Source organism: Dromaius novaehollandiae, chromosome 5, assembly GCF_036370855.1.
Source record: "Dromaius novaehollandiae isolate bDroNov1 chromosome 5, bDroNov1.hap1, whole genome shotgun sequence".
Taxonomy (NCBI): Eukaryota; Metazoa; Chordata; class Aves; order Casuariiformes; family Dromaiidae; genus Dromaius; species Dromaius novaehollandiae.
Window position 1 is genome coordinate 14,573,915 of NC_088102.1, and position 26,634 is coordinate 14,600,548.

At 40.7% G+C, this 26,634-nt stretch overlaps 1 protein-coding gene and 1 long non-coding RNA gene across 9 annotated transcripts in view; both read right to left on the reverse strand.

Annotated features, from left to right (window-relative positions):
* EML1 (EMAP like 1) overlaps window positions 1-19,567 on the reverse strand; it is an 82,849-nt gene extending 63,282 nt beyond the window's left edge. For 7 of the 8 annotated variants that reach the window (XM_026111333.2, XM_064512088.1, XM_026111331.2 and 4 more), the window contains exon 1: window positions 19,329-19,567. In XM_026111333.2, coding sequence (XP_025967118.1) covers window positions 19,329-19,395 — 67 coding nt within the window. In that variant the 5' untranslated portion in view covers window positions 19,396-19,567. Of the gene's footprint in view, window positions 1-9,822; window positions 9,960-19,328 lie in introns of those variants that run through there. The other variant, XM_064512087.1, reaches the window with a different exon arrangement.
* Window positions 12,555-16,429, reverse strand: LOC112989924 (uncharacterized). The gene is made up of 2 exons (XR_003260947.2): window positions 15,328-16,429; window positions 12,555-14,349 (listed from the first exon to the last, which is right to left on the reverse strand). It is a non-coding gene; the product is annotated as an uncharacterized LOC112989924 (long non-coding RNA).
* Window positions 19,568-26,634: the final 7,067 nt, after the last annotated feature.

A 26,634-nucleotide genomic window follows, 5' to 3' on the forward strand; every position in this document is an offset into this window, starting at 1 on the left:
GCAAGCATCCCCGAGCCTCACAGCTGGCAGGCCTGTATTGATTAACAACATGGGGAAAACAAAAACGGCCTGGGCAGAAAATTCTCCCAAAGTTCTCGTGGCTAATTATTGGCCAGCAATTGCCGTACCAAGTTTATAAGAACGTGCCCTTGACCTGCCGGTAGCCGACCAGCTATGAGCAGAAGCTTGCTGCTTTATGGCGGCAGATGGCAGGTAAAATTTTATTTGGAAATCAATCAGTTTAAAATCACCTTCCCCGACAGTGTTTAAGTGAACGACGGAAGAAATTTTCTCTACATCAACAAATTAGAGCAATTTTCCTCAGACAAGGTCTGGTAATGTAAATGCTTAACGGTTTGGAGCTACCGCGCTGGCTCTGTTGAGCACAGAAATCGATGGGAAACGTTTTAACAAATCATCATTCCTCTGCTTTCTGCCGGGAGGGTCCATACAGTAACCAACCGTTGCGAACGGAAGCTGGAGGAGTAAAGATGACCGTCGGTAGCATAATGAGCATCATATCGATATAAGGACAGTAGTCTGAGACACGCGGCACCATATAATCTGCCGAGAGCTGAAAGGCTGAAGAAACAGCATAACAGCAACTTTCAAAGAAAGGAAATAGCAGGGTAGTTAAGGAGATGTATCTCAAGGCAGAAGAGCTGGCGGAGGGGAGCTGTGTTTTATTATTTTATATGCTCATTGATATTCTGAGGAACCTGCCTGTATTACGATCTCCAGAGAATAAAAGCAGAGAAAACAAATGCAGAATACGGGAGGACAGTAAAATATTTACACTAATTCTGACCTCCATGTCATATTTACTGCTAAATTTTCAAGTCATCTTACAAAAGGCAGTAGAGCACAAATTCAGATTTGTCCCATGATATATGCTAACAAGACTTTAGCTTTTGTTTGGCACCATTAGACAAAAAGAACCAAATTAGATGCAAGATTTGCTTCTGCTAAATGGGTTTTAAACAATGTGCAAAAAAATTCCAGCCATTGGTACAGAGAGCACATTTTCCCAGAAACTTTCTCAGTACATACTTCAATGTGTTTTCACTGCCTTTAAAAACTGGATGCCTCAACCAGCTTCTCCAACTATGTCTCATGTGAGTAAAGCAGAAAGAACTCTGCTTTCACTTGCTGTCAGGACAGATTTAAAAGGCAAGAAATCTGATTTAAAACGTCTCTTAAAAGTTAGTGACGTCAACCTTTGATTATGCTTTGCAGACCAATCTTAATTTTATCTTGTTGATGCACTTGTTCGTTATTTTCCTAAGGGAAAGTTGACTCTCACTAGCAGGGAGCCATTAAGACATAGCAGCCATTAGCTGATCTGCAATGAAAATGTAGCCTTGACCTTGACATTACATTAGAGAAAGCGCTATATAAGCATTTAAGCAACTGTTTGGGTTAGCATACATTTCTTCAGTTTTCTAACTTCCATATTAGATATTAGAACAGCAATTGATTCTCACATTTACTGGAACATTAACTTTTTACCTATAATTTCTTATAATCTGCATTTTAATGGAAATTATAATCATATATGCCAAAAGTTTAAAAAATATGACGTTAAATTTCAGAAATGTATAAGCAAGATACATTTTCCATTTTAAAAATTAAAGATTAATTAAAATCGAGAATATATCAATAGCAAGAAATTGTTATCAATTTGAACTAGCTCCTGTTTCTTTTTTTTTCATAACTATGTCCTTTGAGGATTTTAAATTGGAAAAACTCAGTCTATAACCAATAACTTTTATTCATAAGATATAAAACCCCCCAAACATCCTTCCTCTTCAATATTTTATCAAGTTTATCAACTTTTTAAATTGTTATTTATAGACAGGAGAAGATGAGAAGAGTAAAACTGCAGAAGGGTTTACTGATGTCAAAAGCTGATTTATCACTTTTTCAAACTCTAGTTTCTTGTTCCTAGCTAACAACTTCACTTAGCGCAGTAGTTCGATTTTTCTTTTGAACTCTGTACCTCTTGAATATTTTATTTACTAAAATTAGTGCAGTATAAAATTAGGTTTCATTATAAGTTGTCACAAAATCAAATTACAATTTAAATATTTAAAGGTAAAAAATTATTTCAATTTTAGAAAACTATTTTAAGTCTTCTTTAAAAGCTTGCCTTGTTCAATACCTCCTTTCCCAGTAATACACACTTTTTTCCCTTTTGACAGTTAATCTAGTATTTGTCAGAAGTACTTGAATTAACTAATGGCAGCCTTGCTTGGAGGAGGAAAAAAAAAAAAGACAAAAAAAACAGGGGAAGCCTGCAACAGACTGGAATTTTTGCCGTATTGTTGGTCTTCACCTCCAGTCAGGGTTAAGTCTTTCTTCCATTTAATTCTTACAGATATCAAAATTACCATTTAAAATTATTTGATAATTAGTAAAAATACATCTATATGCTAAACAAAGTAATTTTTTATTCTTCAATCTTATGATCACACATGCCCACTCCCCAGCAAAAAATCTGTACTGAGATCAATGCAGAGAGAACCAACTGTCCAGGCCAATGACTCAAATGTGGCCAGAAATGCTGCATTTGGTGGGATGCTGGATGCCTTGATATCAGCCAGGAAGAGGATTGCTTTAGGGCTTTTAGGATCCAAAGAAAGAAGTGAGAATCCCTTTCCTCTCCAGCCTAAAAAAACCCACCGCAAAACAAAAACAAACAAAAACCCCACAGATTTCAGGGTTTTTTTTTCAGGAAGCAGAGAAACATCCATCATAAAAATTATTTGGGTTAAAATGCAACTCTTCTGCTTAAAGACAATTTGCATTCTCATTTTAAATTGTATTCCCTAGCAAGAGATCGTATTTTATTTTTTCTGTCCCAAGTTCCCCCCAGCTGCGATGCCGGTCTCAGCACATGGCGCAGGTGAGCTGCCACCATCCCACGAGCGCCACAGGGCCGGACCCACGGTTTCACCCATCCTCTGTGGCTCTCAGCTACGCTACAGCAACACACACACAACCTATATTTTTATTAAAAAAAAAAAAAAAAAACAAGTTTTCATGGAGGAGGGAAGGAAGAAGGAGACAGGGACCGTGTTTTTAGAGCTTTCACATTTGTGAAGAAGGGCTTAAAAATATGCTCTGATCAACCCCTTGGACCCAATCCTTTTCCAAACGCCATTTTCTCATTCATCTATCAGTGACAACAGAACAAACAGAAAGTCAGGCTGCTAATGCTCGTCCCCCACGTGGCCTCAGAGCAGCAAGCTCACGGTAACGTAGACCCTACGGGCAAAGACAAACCTTCGAGGCTAAGACAGCGGTGCAGCTTCAGGACAAAGGTTGTCCCATGCGCTCTCAGCTCCGGATGTGGGTGGACCTGATATAAATTGGACCTCTGTATCCAATTGTACAGACACATTCGGCCATGCGAATTTAAACTCTGTCCGTATTTTCAGGTTTCTCTTATGAACCTGTTTTTTTTCCCCCTCTTCCCCCTTTCAATCCTTCCCTCCCTTTTTCTTTTTTTGGCAGCCCATGACTTCAGAAGTCACATGGACTCCCAAAGCGCGTCAGGATACCAGTTAACATTACAGTCTTTATTTATGGTTCAGACAGGTGCATTTTAAAAGCAGTCTTGAACATGTATTAGCTGCATCCAAGTGTTTAAGGATTTTTTTGGTGATAAGATTCCCCCACAAAAGCAGCCAGATACAGTAAACTTCTCTAACACAACACAGAAAAATGAATCCTGCAGGCAGGACCTGGAAGTCTTTAGATTTATGAAAGATGGAGAAAAGACTATCTCATGCAATGCACAGGCACAGCTCCTATGAAAAAAAACAAGGGGTGACGAAGTAATTAAAGACTCTTTAACACAAGAATAAAAGAGTTGTATTTTAAACTTCATTGTGCAGCCTTAATTCTAATGTTTCCTAACTTCTGAGTGCTTAAAAAAAGCCCAATAATTTTCTTAGGTTTACCAGAGGGTCTGGAACTTTATAACCACTGCTTCAGCCACAGAAATAACTGACAGTAATAAGCTGTATTAGCCTCCGTGGCTCAGGACCAGAAGGTAATGAAATATTCTGTGCCACAGATAACTGCTCGTAGCAGAGCAGCGACAAGCTCCAAGGGCCCTGCCGCTCCTCGCCGACTCCGCAGCGGCCTGTGCTTTCACGGTATGTATTCTGGAGCTTTCCGCCCCTTGGCCTGGTTCACACTCCAGCCCTTTTTTCCGTGCCAGGCTTCGATTCTTCCCTTTGGTCTTTCCTGGCATCCCTCAGCAGACCTGCCAGCCCAAGCGCCTGCTCCCCCCGGCTCTCGACCTCCCGCCAGCCTGCTCCAACCATCCTTCACCAGAGCTTCTTGGAGAATGTATTTTCTTTTATACTTCATTTTCCTGCGGACTACATATAAAAATCTTACATTGTAGGTTTGTCAAGGCCCTGCTTCATCCTTCTGCCCCTTCCTCCTGCTCCTTGATGCAAATTGCAAGGAAATATCTCTTACTTAAGGTATTATTTCCAGTGCCCTTAATAGGATGAAAGGATGGTCAATGCTCAGATTGTACAGTGCAAGAGAAATTATTATTCTAGAAAGTTAATTTTAAAGTCTCATAAGAGACTGTGTATAATTGGAAGCTAATGGGCACAGTTCTAAACTATTATACATAATATGTTGGATTGAGAACTTCTTTCTTAAACAAAGGAGCTACTCTGAAGTAGGAAAGTGCCAATAGCTTTCTCCAACTTCCTTTGAATTAGTTCAAATGGATACAACTCTTTTCCACATTAAAACCTCTACTTTACACAACAGTTCAGAGTGTTTCCTCTTCTGTGCAACAATGTTGCTTAAAGAAAAAAAGCATACAAACTTGAATATCATTCATATCTAACGTCTTGCCATCCCCCAGGATCTTTTTACTCTATAATTATCATGAGGAAGCCTGTCAAAAGCTTTTATTTTTTTTTTTAAGCTGCTACTTTTATCATATAAGAAAAAAACGTGATGTAAAATTCTGGAAAATATAGTCATTTTAACAATGATCAACTCTTAATTTGTTTCCAAAGTCTGCACCTACAAAAAGCCCAAACAACTTCCTCGATTTCACAGCATCACAAGCCTTGGAAGCAGCCTTGAAGGACTGACCTTATTTTACTGCCTTACACTTCGCCGCTTGCACAGCAATGAAAGTGAGACTCCGACTCCTACAAACCATACTATGAGATAATTGAGCTTTTCAAAATATTTGTGGCTGTCTTCTGAAATAATTTTCCCTTCTCATTTATAAGGAGATACAAGTTCTGTTTCTCCCATTTTGGCCATAAACAAAAAAAATCTTCATGGTATACAGCTCTTCAACATAGCTCAAAGGACAGATAACAGGGGACTCATGAGAATAAAAATACAGCAATTATTCCTAGTGGTAGCTGGAAAAAAGAGGAAAGATTTCACAATCATACAAGTCCCCAACTTGTCAAGAGAGTCACAGTATTGCCATTTCCAGCATGGAATGGTTTTAAGTTATTGTTCAGGTTGAACATTTATTTTTAGAATGGCAAATGGTTATACACAAAGAGAAAGTGAATAAATATCTATATAGCTGAAAAAAAACTTACTACAATAACCTGCAAGTAAAGCAGATCACCTACACTATTGCATAAATCAAGCATCTACAAAAATAAATAAATAAATACTACTATATTTACCATAACGGTACAGCTTCCACAGTGCAAAGAAGTCATGAAAACAAAGACAAGAACTAAGCTAAACAGTTATTTTTCATTGGCTTACAAAAACAGTTTTCCCTTTGTCGAACATCAAGGATCCGCAAGGACTGATTAAACAACTTTGACACCGAATGCCAGCAAGCTGCCTCTTTCAGTCCAGAACCTAATTGTTCAGATGAATTCTCAGAGGCAGGGACAACCCTAGCACCTCTGCAGAGAGTCACGTAACCCACTTCACCTGTTGCAAGAGATTTATGCCATAGACCAAAAGGTAAAATGGGATCCCAAACATCTTGGGTCTCTGCAGCAGACTAACCTAGACAGTCATATAACCTAAGCAATGAGAATATAATGCTATTTTTTTTAAACACTATGTATATTAGTTAATAATATCTCTGTGGTGTAGGAAATACTCCACACCACAGCTGAGAGCACTAAAACAGCTGAGCAGAGGGCACTTCATCAGCCTCCTCCAAGCCCAAGGTGCTTGAAACAGATTTTTGTTTTCCTCTCCCCAGTGTATTCGTCCTACTTCTCAGTCCCACTACCTCAAGAAGCTTAAGGGACCCAGTTTGGAAAGAGCTGACTGGAACAGTCAAGAGAACGTGGCCTACACGTATTTTGGTCTTGGGGGAAGTATACAAGCAATGCTGAGAGGGCATCTGAAGAGCCCTTCTAAGAAGGGTGAAGGTGAAGAGTTTTTTCCATGTTTCCTGCTTGGGGTACAGACTGCCATGGACTTTGCAAACATTCACGGACTGGGCTGAGTATGGAATTTGCAGACACAGTCCAAAAGCTTGTGTTGTCTTCCCAAACATCTTTCCTGATCCTTTCTGGTACTCGTCAGTGGCCCATGGGGCATCATGTAAGAAAACTAGACTATGACATAACATCTGCCCCTGCAGTCTCATGTTCCACTTCTTAAATGGATTAACCAGTTCCTAATATTAGAAGTTAAAACTGAAAAAAATATCCCCCCCCACTGTTGATTTTAATCTGATTGTTTAAAATTGAAACCAAACCATGGAAGATGCATGATCTTTGCCATTCTATAATTTTTAGCATATTTACTAAAAGGCAGCAGCTTCACTTACTCTTGTGTTTCATGTTAAGTCATTAGAATATCTACATGCTAAAAAAAAGAAAAAAAAAGGCAAAAGCACAAACTTTATTATCCTTCTCCATGCCCCCAGAGAGGCTTCAGCTAGGCAGCAGCTACTTCAAAGCCTTCACATTGCACATGCCTAGAGTTAAACTAAGAGAAATAAGTGCCAAGTTCAGGAGGCAGTAGAAGGCTTAGGTTTAGAGAGCTCCCTGAGGCTAAGCATTTTTTAAATTAAAAACTCAAAAATAAAAACTAGGAAGGAGGAAAACGCAGAAGTTACACCCTCCTGGAACAATATGCACATAAGTCTCTCATAATCTGAGTCACAGCTACCAAGGTTAATAATTCAGCATCCAACCAAATGGTTTCAGGACTTTGCAGAATCCTCCAGAGCCTTGCAGGAAACAGGGGAGCTGCTTTCAATTTACTTTAACCTTATGGAACATAAGAGGAGTAAACAAACCGAATAGACAACTGCTCTCTCCAGTTTAATCCAGGTCTTCCTGCACAGGAAGAATTAAAAAAACCCCACACTTCCAGGAGCTAACAACCATCCTTAAACTTCCTGATGGGCAGAGACCTTTCAGATCTCCCTCTGCCCATTTCACCAAGTCTGCTACCGCCAGGTGAAATGCTGCAGTTAAAGCAGTCCAGATTTGATTCTGTGAGAACAGAGCTGTATCTCCACAGTGATGATGCTTGTCACTGATTAATTCATGCTCTATTTTTAGAGTATGCCTTTTCCTACAAACTTGTGCCAGAAAGGCAATATAACATTAAGGAAGAAGACATCATTGTTTTTCTGATGGAAGTAACAGTTCTTTCTCAAAAGTACAAAAAAAAAAGTTGTTTTAAAGTGCAAGAAAACCTACATGACACGCCATTAAGATCTGTGTATAAAAAATATTTTGACTGCATCTGTGTGCCTGAGGCCAACCATAATGTTTCTATGAAACAAATGTGATGTCATCTTCTGCAAAGAACATAAGAAGAATTATAAAATATTGAGATTCATCGCTTCCAGGAAGGGGTAAAAAAAAAAAAAAAAAAAATCCACAACATGAAAGCAACCATGAAAGCTAAATATCCACCAAAGAGAAGCAGGAATCTCACTAGTAAAAAATGTATGCTAGTCCACTGTGCTTTGAATGGATAACTGGATTGAAAATGAAATTTATGATGCATGTATAATTTTCCACCTCTATGAACTTTTAATTCAATTATAAATCATGCCTGTAGCAGCCAAAAAAAAAAAAAAAACCCACACTTCTTTCCTCATTATTACAGTCTTCTAGCAGCTGCCTGCCTCTCTCTCCCCTTAATTGCCTCGCACGTTGTTTGAAAACTTTGCCTTCCACCGCTGTACTTACCACAATATAAAAAAATGAGGAGGACCACTTTTAACCTGGATCAGTTTATTGATGTCATTCAACACATGCACAAGCAGCTGCAATGACGACAGGGAAGGTGCGGTGCCAGGAGATACGATCACTCAACCCAAATGCTCCTGTTTTGTCTGCACCACCCATTACTCCTGCTATTTATCTTCTGCTGCCTCCGGAAGCTGATTTAATTCTCTGACCTGGCAGAAAACTAACTCAGCAAAAGCAAAACCAAGAATATCGCATACAAACTGCATGGATTTTTCTGTCAGGTTAATTTGTCAGCGCTAATTTAACAGGCTAGTCTGTCAAGTGCTGAGCGGATAAACCCACATGGAGCAAGGGAGGAAGAGGAAGCAGGACCTTGAGCAGCAGCGTGGTGTTAGGCTGGCTTACCTGCCTGTGCCGCTGCAGCCTGAAAACGGGAACGGCTGCCCGGGTGGCCACCAGCTTTGCCCCTTAGACCACTGTCCTCTTAGCCACAGTCTCCTCAATTTTGTGCTACCATCTTCAAGCTTCCACGGCTCTGTGGTTTAACTTCTCCTCCTAAACAACCCTATATGCCCTCGCCTCCTAACATCTCCAGGACCAAGCCTGTCATCCCTCACATCCTGTATACAGTTCCCCCCCCAATCTATGTTATACTGTTAGACTATTTTATTTAACTTAAAAATAGAAACAGCATGATTATATGGTGTTACTCATCTACAAAGTTAGTGGTTAGAATGATTTTCTATTATATACATACAAATCAAAAACTGGGTAAACTTTACCAAAAGTAGCAGCTACAAAGAACTGTATTTCCTTTTTTTGTCCTTGCTCCAGACCCCCCCCCCCCCCACAAAGAAAAAAAAAGAAAGAAAAAAAAGTAGATCCTCTGGTATTTATTCCCCCATTTAAACAAGTTTTAGAAATAAGCACACTATTCATGCAGGAGTATGTCTCCATGTAAGAGGCGAGGGTCACGGCAGTAATATCCTACCCGGGAATCATCACAGCTAGGGGACAGAATCTCTCAAATACGTTACATATGAGACAGTATTAGCATAAACCACACTATTCTGCTCATGGCTTTAAATTTTCATCTAAATGCCTTACATCCATGAGCTACATAAGTATAAATGTCTGCCTCTTGTTAGACCTTACCAAAGAACATATTTTACAGCTTCAGTGAATTTTAGTTACAAAACATTTGCTTAACACAGCAGCAGACATTTTTCACCTCCACAGCTGAATATTTAATCCCATGACTAAATTTCTTAACTATTTCCAAAACCAAAGTGTCCCTGTCACAAAAGAAACCTGAAATACAGTTCAGATAACTCAGCTGGAAAGTTGTTCTGAGGTACTATTGGTGCGACAACCACGAACGCTTTTTCTCAAACTTTTGTGCAGATGACATGCTTATTCTAAATCTTTCAAATAATGCACCGACAAATAAAGCACAGTAAAAACTAAGCAGATCCCAATACACAGTACTCAATCATATTCCAAGAACAAAACTAACATTTGGATCTTCTCATTTATTCAGCTTGAAAAAGAGAGGCAGAAATAACAATCTATTAGGTTAAAAAAAAAAAGATTTATTGGGGGCAGACAGACTGCTACACCCAATACCTACCTCCTTTAGAAAGGACGAGCCTAGACCTTTCAGTAAAGCACAACCATTATAAATTTCAAGCCTTGATTCTAATTTTGTCCAATCCATTAATTTGAGCTCAAAAAAAGTCAAGAGTTTTTCATTTTTCCATCCTGAACATTATCCATACGCACAACGTGCTTTTTGAAAAACAGCTGCAGATAAATCTTTGGACTTGCAAAACTGCAGTAGAAGCGCAGCCCAAGTCCTGTGTCAACTTGTTCATCACGTTAAGAAAAACACGCTCGAGAAAAACATAGATGGGAACAACGCGCGCACAACTTTTCAGGAGCTGCATACCAGACCCTATTTCTTCTTCCCAAATTAGAAAGCAAGAACTACGGAAAGGGATTCGAGACGAGGAAACACCATTTTTCAAAGGAAGAAATACCACCAACTGCCCCGGCCCGAGCTGCCACAGCAGCCACCCCCATCATACACTAACCTTCATAATTACTGGCTCCAGCTACGTTAGCACCTCAGCTTGGGTGAGGAGGGTGCTTTTGAACCGCTCATCCCCACTTACCCCCCTCTTTGGTCAACATGAGGGCACAGTTCTGGCAGTGCACTCCAGAAGCGCCAGCAGCACTTCAGTGCTACTCCGTGTGTTCAGCCCACGGGATCAGATGGGAGTTAGCCCACAGCAAAATTCCCCACATGCACATAGATATGGATACTGAGCCCTCAGCACTGTTTTGCTTTACAGATTCATGCCTGTTGTCCTGCATTTCTCGCTAATGTAGACATAGTGGCTAAAATACAGCATCTAGGAGCCAGTCTTGCACCCTACTAATCTTACTAGCATCTTACTAATACCTCTTTTAAAGTATCCTGCCCTTGTAAGCAGGCCCCTGCAGTAAGCTGCAGATCCTGCAGGATACCATTCAGAAAAAGTCTTATTTACATGGGTTGCTGACCCCAGCTACATTTGCTACACCACACAACAAAAAACTAAATTTTAAAAATAGATCTCTTGTCACTTCTCACTAGAGAAAGGCCTCTGGCCTTGCAAAACATGTAAATGCTTAACTTAAAAATTATATATATAAAATCTTCTGTCTCAAAGGATCCCTAATTAGTCTGAACACAGAGAAAATTACTGATTTCCAAACTGAAATGCAGCCACCACAGGGATGACACACACACAAGCTGTTTGGCTTAAAAAGGCGAGGGGGGAAGGAAGCCCAAACTCCCACCGTCACACCTCCCGCTGTGCATGGCATAACACAGAGTTAGCTAGGTTACAGTGGTGTACATTTGCCCCAGGAAAGACCAGGTTCCTAAGAATCCAAGCTTTTTTTTTAGACTCAATTAGAGTTTGGCCACATGCACTTCAGAGTTTCAGATCCCACTCTCCATGAAGTCAACAGCCAAACTCCTGCCCTCTGTACAGCCCCAGGAGTTCGGCTATCACTTGCCCCAAACCAGAACAGTAACTGTTTTAGTGTGTTACACTCTCAGTAAGTAAGTTTTTGTTTTATATCCGTGCCTTGAATAATTCATGGACACAGGCTCCCTAAATTCAATGTTAAAATTCAGTTAGGAACCTAAAAAAAAGGCCTAATTTTTCAGCTTAGTTGAGCAGAGTAGTCCTGGCTGTTTCTGACCTACTACTTTGGCCTATATTTGGGAAGATATAAAGCAAAACCACAGCAATTCTTTAACACTGAAATGGAGATGCTGCCTCTATAATAAAGATTTGCCAGAGTCTCCAGACGTGCTACTGCCCATAAGGTTGTTATCAGTTTAGATAAAGACCCTTTTGCCCCCCATGGCCTGAGCAACCTCGCCAGACCACCCATCTTGCTCCGGACCTCACTCGCTTCCAACACGCCGTCTGCTGCCAGGGTGCAAGTCTTCGGACATGGATGGGCAGGACCATGTCACACAACCCTTTAAGCACAATGGGCCGCCTTCAGGTCAGAGGGAGGACTCGTCTGCCAGACCCTGCGGACTCTTCAAAGCAGTATGGACATTTGGGAATTGGAAGGAGTCTTTCCAGCTCGTAATAGGGGTGTGTGTGTAATGTAGGTTGGGAAATGCTGGACAGGAAAGGGGGAAGGAAGCAACATTTGTTTTTAGTAAACATAGTATAAATATGAAACTGATTGTCTGTCTGCATCTTTCTCAGGTTTCAGAATGATTTTTTTCCAAGGAAGAAAGAAAGAAAATAGAAAAGGTGTCACTAATGCTGTGGACCTCAGGCTACAGCAACCTTCCACAGTCTCAGGGAAATTCCAGACTTGGCTTCTAACTCGTCACTGTCCAGCCATCCTCATTCTGCCTGCAATAGCTACACTTGGAAATCTCAAAAGCTGTTTCGGTTTGTTTTGTGGCATTCACCATATCTTTAAGAAAGAGAACACTACTGAAAACATCAAGTTTCCCTGAAATATAAGATTCTTATAAGATTACAAAGTTTTCATGAAAAAAAATTGCCTTCACTAGCCTGAAACAATGATCGTTTCTCCATCTTTCCTATTTACATACTGAAACGTCCTCACGTATTCTGCGTCATAGGAACCTTGAATTTTAAAGTTTAGCTTAGGCTTAGGAGCCCTTACAAGCAAGTAGAAATGTTTCACATATTGACCTGCAACAAATTATAAAATTTACATCTGAAAACACAAAATATTTCTTCTCTCCTGTTTACAAGAGACTAACATAAGTTTACAATCAAATATAGTGTCTATGCTATTAATAAATACAAACTCTTTATCACTATGAGGTGTTTATTTCAGAATTAAAATTCAAAAAAGCAATTGGTGTCTATATTCTCAATGTCCATAACGTTACTAGAGACCTCTAATACCAGTTTTCAAACAACCATATTATACTACTTCAAAAATCAGTCGTTTCAAAGCAAGACAAGAAAATGATGGACCATGTCAGATTTTACTCTTTGGAAGTAATGGAGTGTAGGCAATCTCACTTAATTACCTCCCAAAGAATTAATTTAGTGAAATCATGTTAACATACCATTATCCCCACCCCATCTCCCTAAAAATCCTCAGGGAGCTACTTTCACATTTTAATTACGTATTGGACGAGCATTTTAAATTTTGTTTCATAGAAGATGAACAGCATCATCCAAAGTTCCCTCTGTATTCCCTCCAAGCTTGCACAGTACCTTATGGTTGCCCAATTAGTGTGATCTGCAAACAGCAAACACCCCAATAAAAGAGTCATAATACTGCATTTCAAGCTACATTTCTATTTATTCCCTCACATCTTCCTTATGATTTTAACGATCAAAAGACAAAATCTCCATTATGGCTTAGCAAAATTTCTCTTGACAACAGAACTACAGCATCAACTTGAAAAATTGCAACTTGAATTTCTGAGGAAAGGAGAAATGGGAGGAAAGTCTGAATAAAACCTATTACAATATATGCCACTGAGTGGCATAACATTCACTTGTTAATAATTTATTAAAATTTTAATCCTGATTTGAATTGTTTGCATGTGGTTTAAGCGCCAATAAAAGAATCTGAATTTTGGTATTCTTAATTAGAGCTTAAAAAAAATATTTTATCAGCTCTACAAAGTACTATTAAATTTTAAAAAACCCCTTGAAGATCAGATAAAGCATGTTTTTCTGCTGAGAGCTCAATGCTTTAATTTACAATTCTGTATGTTGTTTTATTCATGATAAAATACTTGATACTTGTAGTTTCTCACTATACTACTAACACTGACACAGATTCTCTATTGAGGCTTGACTAACATGGAAGAATTCTCATGTCTGGTTTCTATTTTCTTTGTATTTGTTTTTAAAAGTTTAGTTAAAAAAACAAGCCAAACAACAAAATCCCAACAACTACAATTAACACTATGCATGACTAAATGAGCTATAATAATTCATGATTTGGAAAGAGCTAACTTACATCGTGTCTCATTAAAAATAATAGTTTGAGCTTTAATGAGTCTAACAATATATATTGTGAAAGTGTCCATTATAGCAAGTTATTTTTATTCCATGGTGAACTGATTTATTCTGCAGTCAATTACTACACAAACAAAAAAATTGTTTCTGTATGCCACTCCTCCCCTTTTTTCCACAATAGAAGAAAACTGTGCAAATTCTGGAAACTCATAGATGCTATTTTTATTTATAAACCATTCTTCCTGTAACAAAAGGAATTATGAAGCAACTTGGAATCTCAAGAAAAAATCTTTTACATGGAGTAGAAGCAAGTATTAATATTTGATCAAAAGTCATATTCTATGTAGCTTCAGAATTGTGAGAAACAAGCATTTAATGTAGAGCCCAATCCAGCTTTACATTTAGGGGTCCAATTGTAAGAGCCAGAAGAAATCCTGGTGAAAGAAAAAATGGTCTCCAACTACCTCTGGCTAATAAAATCTTCTACTGCTCTACCAAACAGACAGAAACTTCATGCAGGTTTCTCCACATGAGCTCAAAACATGCTGCTTCCCTGGAGAGACTAGGCCTAGAGATGAATCACGGAGAAGTCTGGTATGTCTGTCTTACTCAGTTGTTATACGCTGTTGAGAAAAAACAACAAACGTGAATACTACCAAAATGTTTGCAACATCTTTCCCCCCGCCCCACACACAGAGTATTATTCTGTCCAATGAGAACCAAAGTAAATCCAATTTCATTTTGCATTATGCCTAGGAAGTGACCACAGGAAGACAAATTACACTCTCTTGTAACCCTTGACAGAGTTGAACTAGTGACCTGAAAATGAAAAGGCTCAACGTACAGTTGTTCGTTCCCTAATCCATACTATATTGCGCAATTTTGGTCCAGCTGTAGGAAGAGAGTAACTGGATACGTTTTCAGAAGTTAACGAGCAGAGGTGTGAAAGTCAAATGGGAAAGAAGAGAAAACTGTCAGAATAATGCTGTCCATCAAGGTTTCCTGTTCCTGGAGTTGGCTTCCCTACCAATAAGGCACCACTCCACTTGCAGATGACTCAGGGAGAAAATGTACATATATGCAATTAATTTTCAGGAATGGTGGTTACTTACAGAAGCACAGGCATTTGAACTGGAAATCAACTGACCCAAACTAATACGTGACCTGGCTCATACAATTTACTTTGCATGACTTTACAAAGAAACGGTCATTGACAGTCATCAAAACTATTACCTGGCAAAAATCTTAGTTTAGTGATTTGGGAGGAGGGAGGGAAAAGGAACTGCTGCTTTTTCAAAGTTTTTTTTTTTTTTTGATTTTTTTTTTTAATGAGTGCTAATATAATTAATACACATCAGTGAGAAATTTTCAGGAACTCTAAGGTTTTCTACTAATAATTATACTTCAGGTAATCAATTAAGCAGAACTGTAATTAAAATTATGGAATTCTTTACAAAAGAAATCAGGTTCACTGAGAAAAAAAGATTGTTGGTTTTACACCATTTCACTATTTCACTCAGATATTCTAAATTTGAAGTTTCCATCAGCCAAGGCATCCATGGTTGCCAGAAATCACCATTTCACAGTTACAATTTTCTTACCAGCCAAGAGAAGAAGGTGTCACAAGTTGTAAATGAATCAAGGATAAATTCTCACTTCCTTCTCTAAGTCCACACAGGCATCTTTTCAGAAGCACAAATTTCATCCTCTATATCCTGCTTACCAAATAACCGTGCCCACAGCCATTAGCATGGTGCAGACCATGTTTATTACAGTTACAACTGCAAACAGATAGGGAATTGTGGTCAGAGGATCCTCGAACTTCAGCCCACATGCTGCATGCCTCCCTGACGCCTATAATCACTACTGATCACTCCTGCAGTTCAATAAATCAGCTGCGGGCAAGGGGAGCACAGTACATAACCCCGGTATGTGCCTTGTTCTATAGTTTCACATCCAGCATGGTTCTCTATCAATTCTTAAGCAGACACTAAAAACCTGGCTACCATATTACTTTATCATCATTCTACCACTTCTACTTTCAATTTAGAGAACAGATTACTAAACAGTGATTAATTGTAGATAAATGTAATGGCTTTCTTTCAGAATTATATAAAAGTTACCTGGTATCCGTGGTGTTAATGTATCTATAATAAGGCATGATTAATATTATCCAAGCTCTACTTTTCAACACAAACTAAAACCAGCAATGTTCTTTATTACCTAGAAAGTGAGATGCAATTTGAGAATCATCCATAGACATGCAATAGGAGTTATTTTAGTGTCTTATATAAAAAAGGCCAAGCATAGAAACAAAAGGCTATAGGCACACCAACTAGCAAAATACTTTGGGCATTTGAAGAGACTGTCCTCAGAAAATCCAAAGGGAGATTTCAGATTATTGTGATAACCTCCTCTACAGTAGGTACGTACTCTTTCCCCTGTGGTTACAAGCAAGGAAACTAAGGCACTGAGAGTGAAATAACTTGCCTAAATTCACTATGCAAGTTTGTATTTCTTGCTTTGATGCCATCTCTGACTGACACTTGCATTCATTAACACAGTGATTCTCAAACGCCAACTCTCTCCTAATGTTCTGTGAAATACACTTGTATTTTACAGAAAGAAAGTAGGTGTCTTTGAACTTGCTGTGCTAAATATCTGTCCCAGATTTTTAGACATGCAACTCAAAATGAATATTTTCCTCACCTCTTTCTTTTCTCCCTTCTTTCACCATTTATCAGTTTTTATGCATTATAAGCCACAACAGCCTGTTACTGGAAGATCATGCAGAATATACCTGTGTATGATAGAGTAAAGAAAAGAAAAAATGACTCAACTTTCCCTCCTGAATCCAGGGTCCTTTCTAGAAAGAGGGGGAGGGTTGGGGTAAATTTGCCCCCACACTCCTGCCTGAACTCCTTCTTCCTTTCCCCCGCCGACAGGCCCCTCTCAGTCCCTTCCAGCATCCTCTGCGCTCGCACGGCTGCCACCTGCCCAGTGTAAGGAGAAGGGACGGGAAACAGGAGAAGCTGCAGCAGTGCTTGTGCCCAGTCAACAGCTTGCTTGCTGCCCTGAACCGGTGCAGCTTCACACATGCAGCCTATAGGTCATCTGCTGTAACTCTTACAGGGGCGGGGGCAGGCTTTGCATCCTGATCATTTCAAACATACATACAGGCATCCTCTTTATTCTTGCTTCAGCCTTAGACAATTAGGAAATTCCATTATGTCTTCACCTGTAATACTAAAATTAACCCTTTCTTCTGTCCTCAGAACAGAAAATCTCTCTGCATACCATGACGACCACTTCAAGTGCTTACCAGCCATCTCTATATTTCAGTTTACCCAAACCAAGCTATTTTAAAACAAGTATACTGGAGTCACATTTCTCTTCAAATTACAATCACTTGCTTTCTCTCTGCCTGCCCTACTCACAGCTTCATCCCATCTTCCACACTACCCGTTATACTGGCAAGAGCTTTCCACCTCCCTGCAAAGCAATTTTCTTTTCCTCTTTCAACCTCAAAACCCTCACTAGCATCCTCCATCTGCACTTTTTTCCTCATGGGTCATGTGTGTCTGTGCGAGATATCTGATCACCTCTAGGCAGTATTCAAAGGCCCAATTCTCTTGTTCTTATTCATCTCATATAATTTAGTCTCACTGAAAGCTAACTCTTAAAAGGAAAGGCTTCTGAATCAAACAACTTTCTTTCATAAACACAGAATAATGCAAGTATGCAACATTCTCTTGAGCTTACTATCTATGATTATATGACTTAGCCAGTCAAGTGATCTCTTCTGTATTACATTTTAGAACATAATACTTAAAGATTAACTAAGATTTTAAACCCTATGTAAAAATGCAGTATGTATTTATGCTGTGCATCAACCATAATACTGTGTTCAGAGTTATAAAACTCAACTTATCAACATAAGTGACAGTTCTCAGATATAAGATACTCTCTATTCAAACTACTCAGAAAAGGTGTTATTACTCCCACTGTTCCCACATGTATACTACTATCATGAATACTGCAAAAGCAAAACCTACAGATTTTGGTAGGAAGAGCTTGCTTAGAAACTGATTAGAGTATAAACTTTGAAAGAAATTCCTACATGTTTCCCTTTTAAAAATACTTACAATAAAATATTTGTTAAGTTTAGGCAAAACAGGCATCTGGTATTAGCGCTCAACCCCCCTGCACAGTCATAGTTTTCTATTCCAAAGAGCTGGGAAGACACTGCATCACAACACAATGCACAGCTCGTACACAGTCTTCCTCATGTTCTGAAAAAATCACTCCCACAATCTCAAGGTCCAGACGTAACAGAATATTCTGCTAACCATAACCCACACCACAAAGAAAATCATGTAAAATTTATCATCTTCACTTTTTTTCCAAGAGAAGAGGCAGCTATGTTGATGTAGTTACTGTCATAAAGCAATTTAATATTAACCTGACTACAGCTGTTCAGAGAGCAGTGGAAAGCCAGACCACTCCTGAAATCCAGAGGAATGAGAGATCCACAAATGCATTTTTATGAAACATGAGATTACAAATGCTCACAATTTTTGCTGCTAAAAGCAAAATCTCAAAATATCTTATTTTGACTCTGAAGTTTGCACTGGAGAACTCTGTATTTTTAGTATAGCAGATGTCTTTCCCCCCCCCCCCCCGCAAATATCAGCAGACAACAGCTAGCTAAATAATTCTACATCTTCTGCAAGCCCAGCTTGCAAATATTTCCTCTGATGGAACTGACAATTCCTCACTTCCTTCTTCCTCCTTTTCCATAATGTCATCGCCAGCCAGCCTGCCTTTTACAGCGCCATCCAGCCAGCACCACCACCTGAATAAACCCTATCTAAAAAAAAAAAAAAAAAAAAAAAAGCACTAACTATAGACCAACTATCTTAATCCCAACAAGGGCCTTTAACCTAAAAACGCCCTTCGCTCAGGTGGAAACCCTCCCACGGGGAAAGGCGCCGAGGCCGCAGCGCGCCGCCCTTCCTCGTGGGCCCAGGACACCTGCCCTGCCCGCGTCCCCGGGGCAGGACACGCGCGTCGCGTGCCGCAACCCTCCACGGGACCGCGTAAGCGTGTGGCACGTATGGAGAGAGCGAGGGAGGGATGTCACCGTGCAGCAGGGACGCGCAGCGGCGGGCGAGCGCGTCTCCTGGTACCAGATCCTCATCTGAGCTGGATACACACACACACACACACATATATGTATATGGGTGTGTACATATATATATATGTATATGTAAATACACACATATAAATACATATATATAAAACACACACACACACATACATATATACATATACATATATATATATATATATTCCAGTGAAGCAGACGCAGGAGAAGTTGCCAGGGAGCGACGCTACCCCCAACGGCTGCCGGCTCTCGGGGCGGGCGCTGAAGCTCCCTCCGCCCCGGTCCTCCCGCGCCGGCCGGGCGCGGCCGCCGGGCGCCGCCGCAGGCCCCGTCCGGCCGCCGCGGGCTCCGGGCTGCGCCGCCCGCCGCCGGGCAGCCGCCCGCCCCGCTCCGCTGCGCTCGCTCCCCCGGCGGGGCGGCGGCGCCCGGCCTTACCGTTGCAGAAGTGGAGCAGCGAGGAGGTGTCGTAGAGGCTGCTGTAGCTGGAGAAGCCGTCCTCCATGCTGCCGCGGCGCTCCCGGCCTGCCCCGCCGGCGCTGCCTGGCTCCCGCTCTGCCACACACTGAGGCGCGGCGGCGGCGGGGGCCGGCGGCCTGCTGCCTGCCTCACTCAGTTGCCATGGCGACCCGCTCGCTCCGCCGCGCAGGCGAGGGGCGGGGCGGCGGGGGCGGGGCGGGGCCAACGGCGGGGGCGGGGCCAGGCGGCGCGGCCCCCGCCCGCGGGTGGGTCCCGGCGCGGCCCCGCGGCGGCTCCTCGGTGGCTCCCGCTCCCCGCCGCTGGGGATCCGGCTGGGCCCCGATACCGTTGTCATGATAATGCTGTGACTGATATTCTCTTACAGCAATTAAAAAGCAATGATACGTCCTTTAATTTGTTATGACAATTTTGCGTAGTTTTAATTATTTAGTTTGCAGACTGCTACCATCTGCACACTTTTCTAATACATGACAGTACAATAATTTGAACTGTTTTACATACTTTTCTTTATCTAGGTACAGGTACGGCATCCATTCCTGGCGGTATCAGGGCACTGGTACAAAACTAGTGGTTAGTAATATTGTGAAATTGTGTTAGACCTTATTGGCTTCAATTTCTGTGTTAGAGATGCTCCAGTGTGCAATGATTGAAACCCGTTTTTATTTCAAGCTCCTCTAGAGGCACAAGAAAAACAAAGTATTGCACATCTACACCGCCTTTCGTGCCAGAATATCCCAAAGCCTTTAACAAAGCCTCTTCTGCTCCCCGTCCTGTAAGGAGCTTTGCGCCGGGCGGTTCCATCATGTGGATCCACTTACAGGCGCGAGCCCTGCGCGCGGGTCTTCTCACCAGCCCCCGAAACATGGGGGTGCTAACACAAAAACGCTATAAAACTAGGCTGAGATATCCGTTCCCTTTTAAAGCGGAGTGAAAAGTGCTCCCTCCTGAATTGCCAGTGCCAATACCGGTAGAGCAGAAGAGATCTCCAACGCAAGTGCTTACCCAGCCTCATGGCGCTGCGCTTGTGCCTGACTAAAGCAACCGCACGCTGTAGCTGCAGGCTGCAGCAGAGAGAAAATTTGCAGTAGCTTAGTTATAAAACAAAAAGAAAGTATAGGAGGGAAAATGACTTAAAAAATACTACAGACAATAGGCTTTCTTAATGTTTTAAATGAGCTCTGATTCTTTCTGCTCTTTAAAATTCACACAGATCCCTTAGGTTTTCTCATGGCCTTGGATAATCCATCAAACTCTTCCAAAATATGGTATTGTTTTTAAAAAATGTAAACACACACACACACTCATGGGATTTTTGGCAGACATGTTACAGTACTAGAAAAGTGCCACTTAGTTTTAATACAAATTAAGAATATCCTGCATTTTAAAAAATTACTGCCATGGTTAGGCTATTCTTTTTGAGCTTGAGAAGTGTTTTAGTATGCTAATTCTCCATTAGCTAGAAACAGATTTAACATCATTGAAGTGGTCTCCATAAGATCTCAATGTCAGCTTACTCTATATCTCTTTAAGCTGTCCAATTTTTGGTAAATAATTCTATGAAACCTTGCTGTGGTGTGTGATTTTAATGCCAAAAGGGTTTCCATATATATCTGTAGTGATTCCAATACTATATGGATTAAATGAAAGAGGATGTCCAAAAGTTTTATTTCTGCAGTAAAAAACATTGTCAGTGAGGTAATCTACAACGAAGTCCTAGTGCTACGAAGGTAAGAGAGGTAAGGACCCAACGACTTTTGCAATGCCTAGAAAAGTAGAAGAAAGGACAAAAAGGAGCAATACAGCTCCATTACAGATAGGGGAAATTAAAAGCCACTTAGGAAATCAACTATAAACCTGATATGAGCACAGCATTGTTAAAGGAAGGTAAAATATCTAAAACCTTAAAATTGATTACCCGGTGAAATTTGTGGTGAGGGTGCCACCTCGGTGAAGCCTATCAGCTCACCACGCTGTGAAAAGCAGCTCAGTGGTGTGACATGAAATGATATCAGTTCAAGTCTCTAGTTGCTGTTATGATGCCATTATATTCTGAGGGCAAGGGTTAGAAAGGGAAAACAGTATCATGATTTAATTGCAATGATTTCTAGGCCTGTTACAATCTTATTACACCAAACTGCACTGCAAACCACAAAATGAGAAAGAAATTATATCTAGCTGTGTGAACAATGGAACAATAGATCTGAAAGATTCACTAATGCATTGGTGGGAATTCTGGTGGTACAGCTAAACAAAGAAAGCATGTCTTTTATAGTCCAGTTTTTGGTAAACTATAGCTTTAATCATTTGTACAGATCCAAGCCAGTGCATTGGAAAATGTGGCATTGTATAAAGGAGAATATATCATCCTGATGAGTATCCTGGGACTGATGTATTTGGAGGGGATTTATTGTACATTTGTGCATGCTTATTGTTGAGAGTGTTAAAACTGTACAACATCACATTTTTTGATGCTGTATTTTGTAACTGATGGTTTAAGTTTCATGTGTATTGAGTAGCGTAATATAAATAACTTTGGTAAGTGAGAACAAAAGAGCTTTTACACATCGCTAGCAGAATTTTCAGGATGTGATACTTCAATATTAGGATGAAGGAAATTTGCTTACACTCCCCATTTATATGCTGCAGTCAAAGAATTTTGATGTTTGATTTATTCCTGTTCCTTTTTTATTTCTATTTCTTTTGCATTGCTAATAAATACCAAAACTATGCTGTAGTGGTTTCACACCAGAAGTATTGTAATTCATAACTCACAACTGTATAGAATTGTATATTATTATAATATGATGATAGCTGAAGTATACTCTCAGATGAAGATCAAGTTGTCCCAGTCACAATGTCAACATGGAACAAAAACAATGCAAGTTATAGCATCCTTTTAGAACCTGCTAAAATAGTGGAAACTGATTGTACATTTTATTCCTATGTAGTTAGCAATCATGCTGAGAGAAAAAGCCCAAAGCAAGCACACTCCAATGCAAGCTGGTGGGTAGAGAAGGACTTTTGAAGAGTGATTCTCCTGGGTCATCCCTTTGGCGCTATCACTGACCAGCGCCTGGCTATTTTCACCGTTTGGTGATTGCCATGACAGTCTACCTTTGATGCTCATGCGCTAAGCGGCTTCTTGGTCTGGGCAGGATGCCATTGCCGCAGGGAGCTGCTTTGCGGAAGAAGGTGGCCCTTGCTAAGACACCGACGTTGGCATTTGGGTCCCAGTGGCAAAGCCACTGTGCAGAAGTCCCAATGGAGTTAGGGCTTATTGGACCGTCTTTGCAGAGCTGAGAAGAAGCGAATGCTTGGTCAGCCACAGAGGCTGAAGGGTTTTTGTCTCAGGTTGGCATATTGCAGGTTCACGGAACAAATCGGCAAAGCTGGGACGGCGGCTGCTCACACTGAACCTATTTTGTCAGTAGAGCAAACTTCACCATGCAAAGCATCTTGCACCATCTGCAAATGCTGGTTTCACTCAAATTTATCAAGGGATATAATTAGAGCATCTATTTTACTGCGACTAACTTTTGAAGAGACCCTCAAGCGTTTTAGAAATCATTTGATAGACCAAATTTGCTGCAACATGATTAAAGGGAGCTGAATTCGGCTCTGTAATGTTTCAGCTTCAATTTAAGACTTAAGTATCCATTTCAGTGTTTATAATCTTACTTAATGTAGCAGTCAATCTCTGCTTCAGCCTCCAAGGTTTTAAATTGCACTTTCATTCAAGTTTTGTTTTTCCTCTGTGAGTCACAGGCTTTCTCCAATAAAAAACTTAAGTTCTGCAGTAGTTGCCCTTCAGGTGCCTGACCCCAGACTAAAATCCAAAACAGAAGGTACCAAACATGTGCTTCTCCCTGAATAATTATGGAAACGGGCAAGGACAAGGCGAGCGTCCCCGCTGCCCGGGGGGAGCCCGGACGAGCTGGCCAGCAGGCGATGTCACGTGCGGCCGTGGCTTTCCCACACCCCGGAGCAGAGGGGCCCGAGCCAGGGTGGCAGCCAGGGGGGTTCATCCAGACTGCAAGAAAGTGGTGAGTTTTAAACACTTTCAGGATGATATAGCCATTTAGCTGTGGGGGATCTGGGGCTATGTCTTGGATTTAGCTGCCTAGCATCTGCTTAAATCCCAGTTTAGAAACCTGTGGCTATTTTTTCCCCTCCTTTGGATTTTCCCCTTTTTCTCTTGAGTAAGCAGCAGAAAGTACAGAGGGTTTTGTTTGTTTAAGAGAATTTTGGGGGGTGAATAAATTGTCCTCATTCTTCAAAAGAGATTTTTGCTCACCAACAGACTATCTCTAGGTATTAGAGCAGGGCTCTCTGTCAAGGTGCTGCACAGGCTCCCGTAAGGATTCCCTTTCCTATTATCCTGAAGGAAAGGGAAAAAAGCGCCTTGCCTCCCAGTCTCCTTTATGAAAACACTTCAGCTGCTGGAATAATAGTTCCTGCTAAGTAGCCGGACTCCACTGTTTCAACCACAGCAGGGGGCTTCATGAATGTCACTACAAAGCGCATATCATACATGTGGGAAAGAGGGGATGTAAGGGGAGAATCACCATTACACAAGCACAGTCTGAGCACATTAAAAATACAATATAACAAATGTGTGATGAAACCATCAAAGGTGGGCATGTTTTACAATCCAAATGAAAATATGTTACATTATGTCTGTATACATCATGTTGTTTCAAATGACATATTGGAATTGTGTGATTTTCTCTATAATTATTAAGAGTATTCTTAATCATACTGCCCAGAAAAAAAATATTGCTTTGCAAATTGTTTAATTTATAAACACAGGAGGAATGCTTTGAAGATGAAAAGAATAATGCTGTGCACATCTATGACTCCTTCCATTCAAGGATGGGAGAGTACTCAGCAAACAGCAGTGCTTTCAAACTTGCATCACCTTTTGAACTAAATAGTGTCTTTATTTTACATATATGGAAAATGAGATGAAACGCGTGACACAGCCAGAATGAAAGAAGAGCGTGGAAGTCGGTGGCAATCAAAACAGAGTAACTGCCAGCTGAGCATGCTAACCATTAGTCTGCCCTGCCCACAGACACTGCAGGTATTATTTATACAGTTTATTATGAAATGCTTTCAAGCATAGTATTTGCAGTAGAATTACTTTTATTTTTGTAAGGTAGCAAGTTAGGTTCAATACACTTCAGTATATCTAACAGCCAACTGCAGACTTGTTATGTCCACAGATGTAACGTTATGTCACTAATCTGATGAGAGGCAATATACACTAAAAATACATGGGAAAGCAACTCCTCTTTCACCTTCCATGCAATCTGTGCTGGTGTGGACAGCAACGTTTCTGAGGCCTTAATACTCTCAGAGATTGGTGTCAAGAGGCGCAGGGATGGGTGGCATCCCATGAAGAAATGTTCTGTCCACTCAACAGAATTACTTCCTGAGCGTTTTCCAGCTCAGCTCTGCAATCCTATCTCTGGTGGCCTCAGCCCTAAGCAGAGGCTGAAACCTTCCAGCAGCAGAGCTCCTTCGGCTCTGTGCACTCAGGGACCAGAATCCCACCTCATGTGGGAATTGCTTCCCTGTTTTTCGGTAAAATCGTTTTGGCACAGGCTGGGCCCTCACCAGTTCGCCAGCCGGGGCGCAGGAGCCGTAGGGGTTGTCAGGCCAGCTCTGACTTATGGGCACTGCCCATGGGGGATTCGCAGCCCGGCATCCCAGAAAAAGGAGCTTTTCTGCACCGCTTAAAACTTGGGGAGCTGCAATTCAGCAGGTACAGAAAAAGGAGGGGTTTGTGTGGCTCATTCCGCATGAACACACCTCCTGCACAAGGCTGGGATCACTCTGAAGGGTTTTTTGGTTTATTTTTCTGTTACGGTTGTAAAGAGTTAATTACCACAATAAATATTTCAGAGGCCTATTTTATTCACACATTTAAGTCATGTTTTGTCACTATTTCATGTCTGGTTTATGCAAAGCTATAACGATATAAATCAGTGCCTTCTGACTGATATAATGGAAGAAAAAGACTAGTACAAATTATGCCATAGATATATCATTTTTAAATAGTAGATGTTTAAATAACAGCATAGTAAATCCATCAGTTAAAGTGTACACAAAAATTGCCTTTTTTACATGGGTGATACTAAAAGTATCATTCTGTTTCATTTTTAGAACAAGAATTTTAATTTGACTGTAGCAATTTACAAGAAGGTGCAAAACCTAGAAGTAGAAACTGTATAAGTAGAAACCTGTAAGACCTGATATTCAGAATTTCCCACCTTTCTGTATCACTGTTTCACTGTTCTCAAGATCCAGCACCATTAAGGCCTTCTCAAGGGAATTGATACCTACCATGAAAATTAATTGTCAGCCATGTAAATAATAAAATACACATAAAAATGTATGTATAAGTTGAAACACCACGTCAGTCCAATCTATTAATTTCACAGGAGGCGATCCAATCTCATTTATGTCCCTTTCTGTATTTCCATTAAGCGCTAAAATTGGTAATTCATGTTACTGGAAATTTGCCCAGATATGACATTGTAAAGTTCCTTTAGGCCTGTGGAAAATTAGCTATAGCAAATGTTGAAAGAGGTAACCAGAAAAAATACTGAATTTGATTTTATGACTTTACATATTATGCTTACCTTTTGGTAGAGGTTTATTGGGAAAGCTAATTCGTGCTACCAAACAAATCATCAGAAAGTATCTATGGAGAACTTACCTGTGGTCTTAACTCTGGCCATCACACGTGCCCACTGACCACCTCCACTAGCCTAGCTTAACGCTCTGCTTATCCGTCTCCAGTATCCTTTGCAATGGCAAAAAGAGGTAGTGGGAGAAAAAAGACCAAACTCCATTCACGCCACATGGGCTATTTCTAGGTAGGACCGTAGAAACACTACTGGTTCAAATGCACTGCATTTCCATGAGCTTTTCCCAAGCTGGTGGAGGAGCGAGGGCGGTATGAAGGATGGCCTACGACAAAAAAGCAGGGAATTCAGCCCACTCCTCTCACAAATTCCTTTGATATCTGCCAGAGCCCAAGACCACCTACATGGAAACCTTACGTCTTTCTAGGGCTTTTGCTGCCTCAGCCCATTTCTGCCTTCCCAATTCAAGATCCGTAGAAACAACCTGCAGGTGGACAAAAGCAGTTAAATCATCAGCTAATCTAAACTTGGCTGGCTTGAGAAAAAAGCAATAGGGAATAGACCTTTCTTACAGATTTCAGTATCACTTTATTCTGATTTCCAGCATCAGC